Source organism: Temnothorax americanus, unplaced genomic scaffold (genome assembly GCF_048541705.1).
Source record: "Temnothorax americanus isolate GAGA-0224 unplaced genomic scaffold, ASM4854170v1 Scaffold30, whole genome shotgun sequence".
Classification (NCBI taxonomy): Eukaryota; Metazoa; Arthropoda; class Insecta; order Hymenoptera; family Formicidae; genus Temnothorax; species Temnothorax americanus.
The window spans coordinates 758,106-777,279 of NW_027509443.1; the positions used below are offsets into that span (position 1 = coordinate 758,106).

Here is a 19,174-nt window from a genome sequence, read left to right on the forward strand (position 1 = left end):
TGCATTTAAGAAAAGATATATGACAAAAGTGACGAGAGAGCGATACGTAGATATCTACGTCAGTACATACATAAATTGTCAAGGATTTGCTTGGCCGAGATCATTATATTTTACGATCTCGCGCGGGAAACGAATATTTCTCTCGCGGAACGATCGTGAATGATGGTTCCCGATACGAGCCACGATTTTATTATCCGTCCTACGGTAATCGACAGTTTTATCACAACGGAACCCTCACATTTCACCCTACGTGTCTCTCGTTTGCCTTTTTGGTAGTAGCGAATCATCGTAAAGCCATTGCAATATCGTAAACAAGGTAGCGCTATTCCGCGATTTTATGTTCAAACGTAACAATGTATAATATCGTGTTAATGAGCAAAACATAAGATGCGATAATGACCATCTCAACTTTTTACGTAACGGTACTATTAGGTCATAAGTCATAATTAAATGTATTCATATTCAGCTTGTCAATAGCAGTTATAACTGCTGAAATATTTATATACTTCACTAAAATATCCACTGGAAAATTGTTATATACATATTTAATGAATATGTATCATAAAATAAGAATATCTATTTGTGATATTAAAAGTTGTCACTTTTAAAATTTTTGAAAATATATTAGATACACGGATTATAAGGAATACTTCTAAACTTTGCACATGTAAACATAAATACCCTTTTTCAGTCTTTACAAAAAATAAAACTAAAAAAATATTCTAATATAAATGTAACAACAGAATAATGTAAAGGTCAATGCAACATCGCGAATGTGATTTCTTCGCGCTTCGTTTGAAGGGTGAACGTTCGCGATATCTTTTCGGTTTCGTCTCTTTGGTTGCCCGTCAAAAGCCCCTCGTGTTGGTCAGCACGTCTCGGATCTCCTCTATTTTAAGCCTCTATATCTCGAACGAAACGGCGACGCGAGTGCTCTGCCGTTGCATGGCAGCCTTCAAGAATCCTCTAAGCAATCGCGAATCCGGTCTTACATCAGCGTGAAGTTCATAGCACTTTATCGTATCCATCAAGCTTGTTTAATCGGATTATGAATGTCGATCTCATTGATCGACTTTCTAGGAACCCTTTCTTTCCTACTTATCGAACAAGTTGCAAAAAGGAAAAAAAGACTGTCTAACAAACAGCTATAAAGTTTCGATAATAAAACGGCGGATAGAACGACCGACGAAAAAAATGCGATAACGCTTTTGTATATCGGTAAATTCACGGATGACGATTCGTGAAAGCTGTAACGCGTATAAGGATGATACACGCGCGTATATAAGCGTAAAAACTTTGCGCGTGTAAAATTTTACGAAGAGTTAAATTTTTCACCGCTCGCTTCCTCTCGTCCCGTCTTCGTCGATCAAAGTCTAGTTGGAATATTTCAAGAGTTTCTTGGCAAGTTCCAGAGCAAAATGCTAGACTGATGGTCGCGATGTAATTGTGCACAAGTCGTACGCTGTGTGACTTATTCCAAATATGTATATCCGATAAACGTTTATACGCGCGTGGAATCATCTCCCAGTATACCGATCTTGGAAAATAAAAAATATCTGATACTCTGATTATCCACATTCACAGATGCCAATTTTGTATTTCTAATTTTTATGATTTTTTAAAATCAAAATTGATAACAAAATATATAATAATTTTCCTGCATATTTTCGGATAACACGACTTCTACATTGTTATCTAATCTTCATCTTTTTATATAGTTTGTATATGCTATATAAAATGTTTTATTTTTATACTAAATGTATACCAAAACTTTTTCACATAAATGAACAAAAAAATGGAATTACCATGGAATCCACAATTAAAATATATTTAGGGTATCATTTACAGTCGCATAATAAACTGATTTTATGTCGGTAGATTTTATGTACATACTTGCGATTTTTATATAACTTTAATTATAAATAATAAACGACAAAGAACGATGCTCTTTAGAACTCTTTTGAAACAAATTAAGTACTCGAGTGTTAATAATTGAAAAATAGTGTGGAAAATTCTGGTTAAACCGCACCGGTAAAAAGCGTATTTTTTTTTGCTGTATGACGATATATTTTTAACTTTTTACAAAATGGATCTTCAATTCGCAATAGCTGAGAAGAAAAATATTATGACAGAAATGTTTACTCAAAGTAAACGAGAATTATATATACGTAGCGGCCATTCAAGAGTGACTGCGTTGAAGCGGATGCTTGAGAAACTTTCGGCGTTGTTATAGTCTGCCTAAATTGAAACTGCGATGAATTCATTCAATGAAATTCGCCGTCATAAATGGCTGAATTCACCGAGGAAGCCACGCGAGTCAACAACTTGCGAATGCAAATTGTTAGAAAGATTAATTGCTCGCCCAAGGATACGAAACTAAAGAAAAATTTATCTGTAACGTATTATCGAAACGTTTCTCTTCAATCATATATACGAACGCGAAAATAAGGAACGAATTTGAACAATTTTCCTGGTGCCTCTTCCGATAACGGTCGTGTCATAAGAAACCTCCATTCTCCAAAGCAATAACGTTTATGACCGGAACAATTTCTCGAAATGCACTCCGCTATTGTACGGCGCCCGCGTGGATTCAACTCGCACGATCACGTCTGCGAAACTATGACACGTGAGAATTGTCACAGACTGCCGCAGACAAAGCAATAAAACTCGAACCATCCGTCGTATTCGTGGTGATCAATGCTATAATAACCTTTTATACTCTGGACATTTCGTCTAGAATCTAGATATATCACTATACTATGCATACCTATATGTATAATATCTATAGTCCAAGACTTTCTAATTTAGAATGAAAATTATTATCAAATATATAATGTAGCAATATATTATATATATATTATAGGTAACGCATAATTAACACATTCATCGCCAAACGTATTTTACGTGACTTTTCGTACACGCCAATTAAATTATTTTATACTAAAAAGAATAACAATGAATTTAAGGCTCCTGGGCTCTTTCCCGACATCTCATGAGATGTGACGTCAGAAGCGAGAAATGTTGAGAATTGACACGTTGAGAATTCTTGCGTAATATTTCCAAATAAAAATATATTTGCTTAAAATAACACTATACAGATCACTTCAACACACTTCAAAAATACTCCGAGTTAATTGAAGTTAAGTCTACCCCTTTCCCTTGACAGTTAATAAACAGCCGTAAAATAAATGTAATACGAAATCTAGTCATGTGCCTGCACACAAGCCTGCATCGTATCACACTCGTTTTACGGCTGTTTATTAACTGTCAAGAGAAAGGGGTAAACTTAACCTCAATTCGGAGTATTTTCGAAGTGTGCTGAAGTGATCTGTAGTGTTATTTTAAGCAAATATCTTTTTATTTGGAAATACTACGCAAGAATTTTCAATCGTGTCATTTCTCGCTTCTATGACGGCACATTTCAACATGGCCGCGACGAGTACCCAGAAGCCTTAACACTTTAGTAGTAAATATTTGTAGTACCTACTGAAATTTTTGCACAAAAATATAATACATGACTAGGTATATTTATTCGACTGTTTCCCGATGATTGAGGCGTAAACGGAAAGGCGTAACCGTCTTGGCGGTGAATGTGTTAATTTCTTATGGTCGAACAAATTAATCCATCAAGATTCAAATAAATTATACATTCGGAATTTTGATTATACAAACAATTCTTTTCAATTTCACGAGTTAATTCGCATTTCGGCAATTCCAAAAAGTATATTGCCATCAAAGCCAACAATGACATATATTTGAAGAAAAAAGGCGAATAGAAAATTACGGAAGTCCAAGTTGATAACTGCGTTACTGAGAAATCTGAAAACAAATATGATAAAGAAACCGCGCGCCGCGCAACTGCTCGCTGAATCTGGAAGAAATTGATTCGCGCTCGGTCTCGCTTCCGTTCTCGCACGTGCGCGCGAAAGGAACATTTCTCCGATACATTCCTTCTCGCCGTGATGTATCTAAACGTCGGCTAGATCGTCCTGACATATATAGCGCGCCACGAAACGAATTCTTTTACATAATAATCTCGCTCCGAATGCTCCGACACACAGCACACTTCCAGGGAAAACTCGGCCGCGTGAGCGTGATTTATCGCAGTCTGCGCCCGAACTTTATCGTTGACCGAGTAAGGGCCAAGAGCTTTTTCCTGCCTTTCGAAAATTACGATCGCGATTTATATCCTCCACGGGCGCGCCGTTCGGTGCCATGGATTTACGAGCGGCGACGCGCGAAACGAACAAAACAACACAGGATTCAAAAATATTTTCCGCAACAGAAGAAGAAGTTGCTACCGTAAATTCTTGCATGAGAAGTTGTGAGAAACTATATTCCCAGAAATTTCATTTCCACGGAGTTTGATGGAGAAGAAAAGTATTTTTATTGACTAAAAAGATGTGGTAAAATACCATTTTTAAATTACATGGCCACGTAAAAGTGCTCGTATTGCAGTACTCCGGTTTCGCCTTTATAACCTTCTGATCTAATTTTCTAAAAGCAACTTTCAATATTTCATGTAATAATGGGTTAACAGATTTTTTTAGCTATAAATACACATACGAGGATTTTTGAAAGAAATTTTGCTATTTGTCCAATTAATATCGTCTTTGCTTTTACTAAAGAACTGTTATCTTATATTCGTGAGAAACTATAAATACCATTTTCTATTAATTAAAATACTATTGTGTGTGTACGCCGGAAGAAAAATATATTTCTTTTTATTATAGATATTAGCAGTAAGCGTTGCATAAGATTTGTACGCCACAGTTTCGTAATAAGAGAAACGCCAGCCGACACAATTCGAGGAAAATGAAGTGTCAACGAAATCGTATACTCGCATCGCAATTAAGAGATATGTGTAATAAAGTTCGATGGCATCGGAAAATGTTTTTGCTCGCGTAACCCGTCCGCTATGTATTTGGTTAATGAACCGCTTGCACGTTGCCTTTTACATTCGCAAAATTAAATTTATCGGACACGTTCGCCCTTCCTGTATTAAACTAAAAAACATTTCCTTCTAATTGACACAAAATTAATTGAATCACAAGATTTTGTAATTTATTTGAAAAAGTGCCAGAAAATTACTAATACTTATAATATTTTTTGAAGAAATCTTTAGATGTGTTAATGTTATGTCAAAGATAATTTATATAATAATCTCTACAACATATGTTCTCCTAAATCAGTCTTTTTCAAATCTTGTTCTCGTCTATGTAATATAAATGTTTATTAAGTAAAGGAATTTGTAATTATACAATATCTATTATAATGACCTAGCTCTCTCGAAATCTCTCACTCATCATACAAGACACGTCTCGATGTTTTAAGGATTACATCAGAGGTCGTGAATCGAAAAGATAGTAGCAGCAAAGGTTCAACGACCTAGCCCAGCTCATTGTCATGTATAAAATCTCGGTCGTGCGGACTCAATCACGTAGCACGCAACATATCACATAGTGGTCGAACAAAAGAAGGATGCAGGAAGCGATTCAGATATTTCACATCATAAAATGTCTGCTATTAAACGGATTTTATTAATGGAAACGAGTCTTGTTTCTTATCTTAAAATAAAAATGTATTAACAAACAGATTGTATTAGCTTCTTAAAAGAAGACGAATTCATTAATTCATTTTATCAAAACAAATATTTAAGATTAAGTAATTAGTTAATAATAATGTGATTTTGATAAACGAATTCTATATTTAAAAAAACGACCGTTTCGTTGCAAATAAAAATCGTTTTTACACATTTTGCGGAATGTGCGTTTATAGTTCGCGATTAAACGCGATTATAGAGCGTCCATGCGTAGACGTCTGTGTCCCGGGATTAAACACTCAAACTTCCTGAAAACTTCTCGTTGTTATTGCGGAAGTTAATCCCCCGTCGCAATAGATGATAAACAACGTTGTACGTCTGTAAGTAAGTTCGTAACAAACTTACACCGCCTTTCCCACCGTATTTGCTGATCTCCTGTTTGGAGACGACTCTCTGCATCATTTACCGCAAACTTTGTTGAGCAACCATTTATCATGTGACACACTTCATGAGTTCTCAACAGATTCACACACGCGCAGAACAAAATTAACTTTCAGTACTTAGCGTATTTTATACATCACAACCAATAGTTACATAATAATCAAACTTTCGTACACTTAATTCCAATTGCTCGCATCGAAGTAATCAAAAGCAACTTCAAAAATATTTCCATAATTGAAAAGGGGATACATTATGTCTTACAATTAAATACGTTTTGACTATAATATTATTTGCTATAAGTATAGAGAGACAGTAATAATAATGTTTTTTAAATTTAATTATTCATGGCTTTTCTCGTTAATACTTTTTATTGTTTAAGAAGTTAATATTTAAAAACATTTCTTTCAAAATTATATTGATTATATGCGACTAAAAAAGTAATAACGTTTATCGTCTTTCGAAGCGTTTTAGCGAATACATAATGATGTTTCGATGACTTCACATGCCTAAGTCAAAGACCTGATAAGTAATCTTGAAAATGTGCGAAAATCGGAGATGCTATCGAATGTAGGTCGAATCAGTCATGGTTCCCGAACAAGGTATATTATATTAAAGCGCAGGCCAAGGAAATCTCATGAAAATTCATGAATGTAAACGCGAATGAGTAATCTAATCTTCTAATTATCTCATCACGTTAGAGCAATTTAAAGCGGTGTTGACGTCATTCGCTACTTTGTCCAGCTGTCATAGCTGTGTAAGGTTAAATTGCTGCACTTATTTTTTAAAATTACACGTAATTACTTGCTTTTTTCGCTTATTAATTTTTCCGCTTGTAATTATAAACTATTTAATAGAAATTATTTAATCTTCTACGATTAAGACAAGAAATAATGATACAGATCTAGATACAGATCTATAAAAAAAAGGCTTTCTTTCGACCTTGATATAATTTCATTTACTTCGCGGTGATTCGCATCGCAGCACGTTTTTAATTAACTACCGTTTTAATTCGCAATAAGATAGATAGCGTGGCTTGCATGCCGATACTATATACATTTCGCGCTTCTACTTTTACGAGATAATTCGAGATCGAAACGATATGGTGGGATTCAATCCTTCTCAGAAGGTTCAACGCAAAAACTACAGCGACAAGCGACAAATTTGACGAATCCGTTAAGTTGACCTGTTTCCACGATCTGTGTGCCGCGACATATATGGTAGATATGTGCTATATGCGCGCTTCGCAGAACCGGAAGAAAAGTATTGAGCCACCAAGTTTCTACGGCGATGCTTTTACGTCATCGAATGCAAAAAGACAGTGGCAGATACGGCATGGAGAAAGACTTATAGCTGTAACGCCCAAAGAACTTGAAACTCGCCCGAGAACTTCGATGCAACTACTGCACCCCCGCGTCTACGTATAACGTCGTGCTCTTTCCCTTCCTCTAATCCTTTTTCGCATTTATTTCCATTCATTTCCATATCGGCATTATTCGCCAACGAGTGAGAAGAGTGGAAAATCGGGGAACAATGGCAAATTACCTAGAGTTGGTCGAAATGGGTCATCTCTACCGGGTAAGGGATTTTCACGTGAAAAGTTCGAAGATAAAAAGAAGATCGACTCTGAAAATTGTAACGATTGAACAATGAATATGAACAAAAAAAATGTCGCTATATGCTAAAATGGAAGCGATATCAGATTCTAGCGGACATAAATGGCAAGCATCTAAGCCATACCGTAGATGAGAACACAAAACTAAATTATTTTTCTCTCTATGCTATATATATAATTAATAATATTTTTCTCCTTAATTTTTAATATTATCATGTATGATAAAAGTATAGTAGAAAAACTATATATGTTTCATTCGTTTCCTCTATATAATTTTAATTACATTATATTGGAATAATTAATTCCAATATACATAGTAGTAATAAAATGTGATATGTAAAGTGTGTGATACGTTTAATTAGTTTAATACGTTGAAACTTCGCAACTATATAGTTAAATGGATTTAATTGGGTTAAATTAACCTTGCCGCGCACGCCTTTTAAGTTCTATATTTGTATGTTCTATTTATAAAATCGCACTAAAAAAATCGCAAGGTAAAAACCTACAAAAATATCCGCTGGCGTCACATTTCTACTCCAATTGACAACGCGAGAGCGGTTAATAATACGACGTATACTCGATGGCTGACAATGAGGAGAAACAAAACTTTCTCGGTGAAAGCACAAGTATAATATAGATTTTTCATTAACTCATTTTGCTCGATTATATAACTTTCAAACACTAAAATTTTATGATCTTTTAACTGCAAAGAAAAGATCGATGCATTCTATACCTGATAAGAAGAGGCTCGCGTGATTAAAAAAAATGGTTTCTATATAGTGTACCGCAAAAAACGGTATCTGTATCGTTAACAAAGGAAGGCTCTCCTTTTTGTTAGGCGTTATCCATACCGGAAGTTGCAACTACCTGCCCGCACACGGTGCTTCCTGCGTCATTCTGTGATATTGCCGTTGCTCTATCTCATCCTTCGTATTCCATTTCATATGGAATTTTTAACCCGATACATGAAAAGATGTTTCGCCATAATGAACTCAAATATTTTATACTGCACCGTCGTCATGATATTTAGAATTCTCTTTCTTTTTCTTCTTGGTCTCGGATAGATATATTCTCCGTATACTTATTAAGTTCTGTCATATTATATATGTTATAGTCAAAGTCCGAAACGCGGGCATTCCTAGGATTGACTAGTCAATCCTGAGAAACGACCAAACGTCTTGGTCAAAGCCCGAAATAAGTTTTGCGTTTCGGCTTTTGACTAGTCAATCCTAGGAATAACTAATACGGCTGGTCAAAGTTAGAAACTAAGAAAAATCACTTCGGACTTTGACTAGTCAATTCTAGGTGTGGCTTAATTCGGACTTTGTGACTGTTAACAAATAAAATCAAGATTTTTTTTACTAAATTAAGTTCTTATTGTTAACATAATGTAGCTTTTTATTTACGTTGCAAAGCGAAATTATAAAGTACATGCATGGGGGGGGGGGGGAATGCAGGGGAGAAAAGCTTTCTTGTTCACGTGCGCTCACGTATGTAAGCCCCCTTGCACCCCTCCGTGCATGTGCTTTATAATTTCGCTTTACAACGTAAATAAAAAGCTACATTATGTTAACAATAAGAACTTAATTTAGTAAAAAAAATCTTGATTTTATTTGTTAATAGTCACACAGTCCGAATTAAACCACACCTAGGATTAACTAGTCAAAGTCCGAAGTGATTTTTCTTTAGTTTCTAACTTTGACCAGCCGTATTAGTTATTCCTAGGATTGACTAGTCAAAGTCCGAAGTGATTTTTCTTAGTTTCTAACTTTGACCAGCCGTATTAGTTATTCCTAGGATTGACTAGTCAAAAGCCGAAACGCAAAACTTATTTCGGGCTTTGACCAAGACGCTTGGTCGTTCCCCAGGATTGACTAGTCAATCCTAGGAATGCCCGCATTTCGGGCTTTGACTATAACACATATCCTTCGCTTATTGCAAAATTCTCTCACGTTTGCGAAATAAAACATAAAACCATGCATCCTCGCGTCCGGTCGGATGCCTTCACTTATATTTTTATTTTACGATATCGATTAACATCCGCGAAAGTCTTAATAGCTAATGCAAAATGCGCAGCAATTAAAGATTCTTAATAAAGAATATATATAGAGCAGTGCCGGTTAAATCGATTAATTCGGAATTAATTATAATCTTTTAATTAATCGATTTGCAATTAGCGCAGAAAGGGAGTATACAGATCACTTTTCATAAATAAGACGAAAAAAGTATAATTTTAGTACAATTAACAGATTTAGTACAATTAAAAATTAAAAAATGTCTATCTTGTAATTCTCAGAACCAAGTAAAAAAAAGATATCTTTTTTTAAATAATTGATTTATACTCTATATTTTTTATCGAACAATGTCAAGTTAGAAAAAAGTTAAATTAAAAAAATATAATTTTTACTTCGTTTCTTATTGCTATCATATATGTTTAACACAATTTATATAAAAATTTGTTTCTATATATTAATGCAACAGATTTGGTGCGCGATTTGGAATTGCTGTCTATTTCTCTAAAAATTCTTGTGTAACATAACTCGTGCCGCTATTCTATGCACGTAAAAGAAAACGCGAAAAAATGCAAACGTCAAAGGATACCCCACGCGATACTCTCTTTGTCGGATGTTGCACGTAACTATCTCTCTTATATATTAAAGGTACTTCGGCCGGCGGACGAGAATAGTGCGGAACCGCGATCGATCGATCGTTCATGCTCTGCCTCGATGCATCGTGTCTTTCCTGTGGAAAAATTGCAAAAAAATATCCACATCACCACAGGCACTTGCCAGGGCGATCCTCGAGGAAGGTTCGCTTTCTAAACGTCCACGTTACAAAAAAGCTCCCGGATACATCATAGAAGACTTACGCGAGATTTCTTCTAGTGAGTATTCCAGCTAGGAGAGTTTATTACTGTCGACACTCTTGCGGCGAGAGAAAAACACAGCGAGAAAAAGCGGGCGCGAGCATAGACAACATGCGGTAGACATGCGTAACTGTAACGCGAGACGCGATAAAAGATTATTTTACGCGAATGCGAGAGAAATTCCTCGGAAATCATAAATAATTCCAAGTTACGATGAGAACCAAAAATGTTTAAGCTTTATTAACACTTTAAGATTTAAGCCAGAATACACAATGCAAGCTCTCTTGCGCTTAATTCTATCAATTATGTATTAACTGCATAGATTTCAAGATTATTTTATGTAATATTATAGTTCTAGAATTCTATACTCCTCTTTTCTTTCGGTTAGCGCGCATAATGATTGTGGATTCCAAGAATTGAAATTGTACATTTCTTGATTTTTACGTTATATTACTGATGATTATTTTAAGAAATTAATTAAATTTTTCAACTTTTTATTATTTTTTAAAGATATTTTTTTCAAGATTAAAAAAATTGATTAATGTTTTTATAAACATGCCTATAAATTAATAATATACTATCAATGTAGCAACAAATTACTTCTATATAAAGTACAATGAAATTAATAATATATCGACAAGTAATTTATTGGGGGACAAAAGCGCATTGTCGCAAAGCTACAATCTCTAAGGAAATTCTTGTTCGCTTATTGAACCATTTGTTCTGCTCCACCACTAAATTCGATTCCAGCTCGATTTCAATGAGCCTACTAATTATCAGTGACTCGATTAGGTGAGTTACAATAGAGTTCCGTTTGCATGAAATTTCGAAAGCGAGTCTCACGTGTATAGAATGGAACTTTTCAAAGCAAAAACAAGATTAGATACCAGAGAAAAGAGAAAATAATTGCGTTAAAATGATAGAAATTCTGGTATTGTGCATATTATATAATATTATCATAATTCATATGGTATTTATTTTATTCGGAAAAATATAGCCTTAAGGTGGTAACACAAAATTACCGAAGATTCTGTATATTATGAAGTTGGAGAACTTGCAATTCTGTTATCAGAGAGCGCGGGAGAGAGAGAGAGAGAGAGAGAGAGAGAGAGAGAGAGAGAGAGAGAGAGAGAGAGAGAGAGAGAGAGAGAGAGAGAGAGAGAGAGAACGTGGCATTCGTAAGCTGCTTAAACCAAGTGCGCTTTTGCGAAACAAGAGAGCTTTATAGCTCTCCCTCGTGTTCTTTCTCCGCATTTTCGCACGGGTGTACTTTATATGCGGTGGCATTACTTCGTCATGTAGATGCGTCGCAACTAAACCGTATAGTTTAAAACCTCATAAAAGCGAGAGAAAAATTGTTGAGTAGTTAACGATGTAAAATGGCCGTCCAACGTACTTAATTAAATAAGATTTATTTTTTTTAAGTAATTATAATATTTTTTTTTAACTTAAACTGCATTTTAATGAGAATCTACCGTGCTTCGTACTTTTCAATAGTGTTTATTTTATCGCTCAATATTTTTATTATTTGAAAATAATCCCTTGATATTGAGTTTTGCAGATTTTAATATATGTCTATGTATTCCAAAACCTGAATACTATGTTGTTTGTAACTATGCACGAATTTTCATTGCATAAACCTCAGATCTTATCACTATTGCATTACCAATATTCGTAAAAGAAAATCATAATTTATGCTTTATAAAAAACGCGACAGTAAAACGCCGATGGTATCTATGCAATGTGCACATTGCGTTCATAACTTCTATTTTTCTGTTAAAAGAGGCGGAACGAGCGAATCCACGAACATGAGGGAATGCATTATACTTATTGCATATATATAATTACATCGCGTAATTTTCGCGCGATATTATTACGATAATGTCATGATGCGTGATGAGAATGAATCAACTGTAATGTCGATGTACAAAGTAAGCTAAAGACAAATTTACAATTAAGTTTGATATCTCGATGAATTTCCGCAGTATGCCAATATTTTCAATTCGATACAATCGCGATGTTTGGAAATTGACGTGGAATAATGGTAGGTATAGTTAGAAGCGCGAATTACGAACTCGATTCCACAGGCCTCGAAACGCGTACGCGCGCGTGCGTTGGTATACATTTCGCCTTCGTAACTTGTGTTAATTGCGAGCATATAATGGCTGCGTTCGGGGAGCGCGCTATTAGCGCTATTTGCTTATTCTATCCTTGTTCTACACTTTATGAGCGATAAAGATAGAATGATGCAATAGCGCTAATATAGCGCGCTCCCCGAACGCACCCAATCAATCATAATCCCCGTGCGAAAACACGAGCGGCGCTTGTAATGGCCACGTGGAAGCGACAAATGATTGACGCGGCAATATTTCGCGCGTAATTGTTATATTGAGGCTTTCTCGATTCAGCTCATAATCATCGTCGCTCTCGTCGGCGATGTTGGTATGTTACCTGCGGAATGCAATTTCTGGACTCTCGCGATTACACGTGCGCTAAACGCGATAACGCACGCGGCCTCACACAGTTAACGACTTGCTTGTAATCGGCCGGACTCGTCGGGGCGATAGTGCGAGAGCAAGTTTTAACGGGGTAAATGGATCATGGGTCCCATGGATAAAGCCATTAACAATTAACTGCGTCGCCGATATTATGGCAGTTAAAACGCGCGTCATCTCTTCACTCGGCTTCACTCTGCCGTTAGGCTAGGGAATTATTCAAATATCAATTACGACATGAAGCCCTTTATTTGGCAATCTGTGCCGCTGTGGGAATTTATCGGATAAATTGATAATGCGCGAATAATTATCTGACACATAGATCCTTTTAAAAATATTTCCCGCCATACAAAAGAGCGGTTATAGTTATATTTTTATTATATTACTTAATTAAATTAAACGTAAAAAATTAACTAAAACTAAATTAATTTAATTTACACAAACTCTACTTGACTCTTAATATTTAAAAATAAAATAAATGATAAAAATAATAATTTCATTTAATGAGGCAGAGAATATCTTTCCGTGATTTAATATAATTTTGATACAGAAAGTTTTAGAATACGAAAAATTGAAGCACATTTTATCAATATATGCTGTATAACAATATATTTTTGATCTCTGAATTCAAGGTAATTTACTTAAGAGTAATCTTCAGTTGATTGACGTTTTTTGTCATGTAAAAGAATATAACATACTGCTTTACTCTCTCACCTTATCACGAATGCTTTGTGAAGAGAGACGCGTCGAGCCGCGTGGAGAACGTTTGCCATTATATAATTTTGAGAACTCAAAAACTTACCTCCTGCCAGTATAATTTGAATCGTGCGTAAGTCCGTGTCCAAGGATCCCGAAGCGGCGCCGGACACCATTCTGTCGGCTAGCCGACACACGCACTCGCGCCAAGGACTCGAGATCTTTCTTATATGCACAAAAATGCTGCTACGCGCCGCTCTGAATGGGGCATGCCACGAGGGATTGTGTTTTACGCGGAGTTAATTTTAATATACGGTATATACGTGCAGTCCGAGGGACGCCACCTCGCTGACAAAAGAATTCGTTCCTACAGTTGCCAAACTGAAATAGATTCCGCAGTGCAGTCGGGAGACTGAAAAACAGTGATATCCCATTATAACCAGCGGGACAGCGAACAAAAATGCGTGATACCGTTCAGCCCTTTCGAAATAAAAATTCCAATCTTTCAAAACCATCCGAGATGATTGAAGTTTTAATTCCTGTTCTCTTTTATCAAGCACAAGCACCGTTGTGTTGCGAACATTCACAAGGGAAGCAGCAAAACCTAGTTTACAACTTTCACTTAATAAATTTTCCGTCTCCCGGTTTTCACCACCCGCCGAGAGTGCGTAAATTTCTCACGCGCGATTGCCGGAACTGGCGAATTTCGCTGACTAAAGGCGACGCTCTCGGCAATTAAGACAAAGCGACATAAGCAACGATCGAGCGCGACGTCCGGCTTCGTGGCTCGTTGTTATCTGGTGCCACGCGAACGCACTGCGAAAAGAGGAAATAGCTCTCCAACGCGCGACTTATCTCTCGTCCGCTTTTCAAAACGTTACCGCATAAACTTCGAACCGAACCGTTTCGCTATCCCAAGGCGTGATCTTTTATCAAAAGTAATTTCGGAACTGTTGATAAGGTCCCTTATCCAGTCCTCGAGTGAAATATGAACGAGTTGCGCATCATTAAAAGTCCCTCCAGCACCTGCTGAAACGTGACTCGAATTCTATCGTTAAGAGGATTCGCACCTGCTGTCTCTACCAACAACCGACGGAGTCGGTGACCGAATATCAAAGAAACGATCGTAAAACTAACAAAAAGGATGATTAGTATTAATTATTACATAAAAAAAATTAAGGGACGTGAAAAACGAAAGATTTACTGCAGAAACGTGTCCACGATTTACAAGTTTTATTTTAGATATCACTGACAAAAAAGAGAACAAAGCACGACGATGACTTCTCTGTTACTATTTATTATTAATTTTAACAAAACAAAATTATCATGAAAACGTTAACTATCTTGTCTTTTTTTTTTTCAGGGAAGAAGAGAAAGAGCGGAAGGCAAATTAAGGCCAAGGAAACGTTATGTGCCCAGGTGCAGAAATGTGCGATAGTAAGAAACCGACCGGCCGACCCCCCTGGCATAAGATTCACGTTACACTTCGTGGCGTCGACCGTTTCATGTGGCTGTCAATAAGAGCGCCGTCAAATAAATTCATCTCCCGACGCAATAGCAGGAAAGCTGACGCCGAGCGGAGATGATGTTTCGCTGAATCGGCTTCGACGACGCGTACGACGAGGCGCAACGACCGTGATAATTCCGTCGATTGAGGTGGTCGTAATAAAAAAAAAGGCAGAGACCAAATCCGGGGAGCAGAACAATCTGATTCAATGCCCCGGGAGTATTAACTTTCGTTAACCGGCGCAGATCCCTCTCGAGCATGCCATGACATATGTGTGGTCGCTCGCTTCCGGTGGGTGAAAGCGTATATCGTTTTAAAACGTTTGTTTAATTATTGAGTGTGTGGGGTAGCAACCGACCCGAGTTATATGATGACAAGGACGACGACGATGACGACGACGTAGCGGCATTTTACGTCAAACGAAAAATTGCGCTCGGCATTACCGGTGATATTACACCGACGGTGAAATAAATTCGCGAGTTATTTTGTGCATGGCGATTTACATGTCCCGCAGCTACGTGCGCTGGCACAATGATTTAATTGCTTTTATCGTATATCGAATTGAATAACCGCGTCGCACGATTATTAAACGAGTATAGCAATGCCGCACACGTTAAATAATAAAACAAAGCTTGTAATGAAAATAATACAAAAATACCGTGAAAATATACAAATGTTTAGTTTTTTTTACGGGATATTGAAGGTTCTAACTGGTCAGACGTATACCGCACGATTTGATTGATTGATTATTATTATTATTATTACAAACCGTTATCTCTAGAATACGTGGCGCGTTGCAGAAATTTAATATTTTGTAAACCAATTTAGTATTTTGATAAAAAGATAAAAGAAGCCGCGGCAATTGAAATATCGAGTCGCCTCATCATATTTTGTGTTTTGTGTCGAAATATATTTCATGCCGTCTTGATGGCATAGCGTAAGCATATACTTTAATCAGTAATATATGCAAGTGTACGTTGCACTAACGTGTTCACCTATAGTGAACGAGGTATAAAACAATTCCGCGAACGGCACATACTCTGTAATCAATCTCCCGAGACGTTTAACAACAGAATGACGTTACTCGTAATCATGACTCATCTGGGCGAGTAACGATTTCATACTTATAACGGATCAATAACGAAACTTACTAAACTTTCGTGAAAACAGTTTTCTATGTCATTATTCTTCAAGAACAATTCATCAGTGTCATGAAGTATAACATAAACGAACAACAATAAAATATATCAATTCATGATTCGAACAATAAAAAATTTACTTTTCTGTAATTATATTGAGAATATTCTTTAATCGCGTATATATTTCATGAAATGCCGTCTTTATTTCGATCTATTTTTTCTGATTGACCTGGTTAACCAAACAGCTTATTTTCTGTAAATATAAGTCTAAATTTATGGTTTATTTCTCACAGATAATCCTTTCTATATTTTTTAGACGTTAAATTTTTCATTCACGTCGCGACGCACGAACGGTCGTTTCAACGTAAAGGAGTTAGAAGGCTCATTGGGTGGAATAACACGATGCGATGATTAATCGCTAGTCTGCCATTAAGCCCAGAGATAGACTACCGAAAAAAAACGACAATGCTATAGATATACGTGTAACAACATAATCATCATCTTATATCGTACAAAACGATTTTGAACGACAGACAAATTATCGTTTCATTCATATGTTTGTGATGATTGAGCGATATCTTTTTACCTAATAAAAGATAATTAACTCATCCCTTTTTCTTCAAACAAACACGTCATTATCGACAAGTGTTGAAACGTAAAATTTTGGAAACGTTTCCGCTATAACAGTATTACCTTTCTACAGTCGAATCATAATGCTAATAGTATTGTAACTGATAGCGAGAGAGAATAACCGTGGGAAGACTGTTTATCTTATCGGCTCTCGTTAGCCAACAATTCTCTTTGACTAGATTAATCTTCTTAAGAATGAGATAAAAAATCTATATCATTAACATTTAATTCAATCGAAGCAAAATATTATACGCACGCACGTATTTTATTTATTTTTATAAATTATATTCTATACGCAATAGTACAAAATAGACATATATGTTAAACAAATAATTGCTAAAGTCCACTAATAAGATAGATGTTATGAAACACACAATTATAGAATAAAATATTAAAACGTCAATATTTTCTTTGCAATTAAATTCCCTGCAATATATTATCTTCAATGTAAATGGGGGATATTTTATAAGACAACAAAAAAAGAAATTTCTTCGGAAAACTTCTCGCGGAAGTAAAGAAAGCCTAACGTTAGATAATGGAGAAAGGAGTAGGGGGGGAGAGAGAGAGAGATAGAGAGAGAGAGGGAGAGAGAGAAGGAGAGAGAGAGAGAGAGAGAGAGAGAGAGAGAGAGAGAGAGAGAGAGTGTGTGTGTGTGTGTGTGCACTTTACGTAGACAGAATTGTCTAGACTCTAGACGGAGTATTGTCGAGTGGCGCATTGTCAGGGTCGCTTAGGTGTGGTCAGTCATTGTTACGTCTTCCACGGTGATGCGTGTGTGCGACGGCTGTAAAACGGGTACTTTAATATCTGTAATTCATACCACATTGCACAGCCGCAATGTAATAGCGATGCCGCGCAAAGTTATTTTGCGTTCTCTTAGATTTCACTCTTGCCTCATTTCGCTGTCCACCCTAACTTATCCGTAGGTGTATAAAAGCCCTCAGGCAATAATGGCTAATTGTTAAGCGTAACATTATACGGGATCAAATGTGGAAGTCGCACGAGGACAGATCTCATAATGCAAATGTTGGTATCTATATGTTTGCCTAACTCCACCATATTCGCCAATGATTATTTGCGTACGTAATATATATATATATACATACGAATATGTATACGAATATGTATACGAATATGTACGAATATGTAACGAAGGTAATTTAAATGCATTAATCGTCAATCAATACCAATGACTGCCAATAAACATCATTCGTGACAATCGATGCGTGTAACCTAACACGAATAGCCTGCAGAAATTAACAACCGTATACAGGTTGTTTCAAAATTGTATCTAATTCTTTAATGACGCGTTTCGCGATAAAGTTGATTTTTGTTCTAACTTGTGGGTAAAGTAAAATATCTTCTTGATAAAACTTTAAACCAAACTTCTCTAGCGGATCGAAGCCTGCTGCCAGCTAAGTGAACACGGTAACACGGACGATTTAATTAAGAGAGGGTTCGTAATTCTTATCATTCTTATTACGACGCATTATATCCTATCGCGGTGCGTAATAACACACAAAGGGTTGACACTCATCGGATGATGCGGGAAGAGACGTCGCGCGATATAGAGTAACAGGTTTCATGCGTCGCCAGAGGACGAGACCGGGGCACAGGCACAAAAGATAGTCGTTCCGATCGGACGACGAACAGAAGGATCGGGTTCGGAGCAAAGAAAAGAAAGTTGAGCCGCTCGTTCGCGGTGCACGTGCTCGCTTAAACTGCGCCTAACCGGCGCGAGAACTTACCGAGTAAATCTACGAATAGTTATTGGCCTATCGAAGACATCCATCGTATCAATTCCTCGATATTCTTTCTCATGATTGCCAGCACGTGATAATCTTACAAAAAAGAAAACTATACTGGAAAGCAATTTAGGATGAAAAAAGAGAATCGCAAATCGTACGTGTCACGTTTGTTACAGAGTAAAGAGATACGACCGAGTCCGCGAACGTGATTTGCGAAAATGTTCGCGGATAAATTATATCGAGGGAAATCCGATCCGCGTCCGGATTCGTAGACGCTCTAAATTTCGTATAAAGGCTCGCACGAGCGGCGATTTATTTTCGGTCACCCCGTAGAGACACGCCCGCCGAGAGGGTTGCCTGGAAAAATTCGCAATAAAGCACCTACTACATCGCTCCTCCTTCGCCATACAACCCGGCGGCGCGGGCGCGGCGAGCCGGCGAGTCGAGTGCATCGTGCATCGTGCATCGTTAAGCCCGTATCAGACTACCGACTGCGAA

General features: G+C 36.8%; 2 protein-coding genes across 2 annotated transcripts in view; one reads left to right on the top strand and one right to left on the bottom strand.

Moving 5' to 3' along the window:
- Positions 1-17,327, top strand: part of LOC143900822 (uncharacterized) — a 312,581-nt gene extending 295,254 nt beyond the window's left edge. The window contains exons 3-4 of the mRNA XM_077412560.1: positions 10,256-10,479; positions 15,016-17,327. Of these exons, the coding sequence (XP_077268686.1) occupies positions 10,256-10,479; positions 15,016-15,173 (382 nt within the window). The 3' untranslated portion in view covers positions 15,174-17,327. The remainder of the gene's footprint in view (positions 1-10,255; positions 10,480-15,015) is intronic.
- The window catches only part of LOC143900821 (uncharacterized), a 130,322-nt gene that overhangs the window by 29,452 nt on the left and 81,696 nt on the right, over positions 1-19,174 (bottom strand). The window lies entirely within an intron of this gene.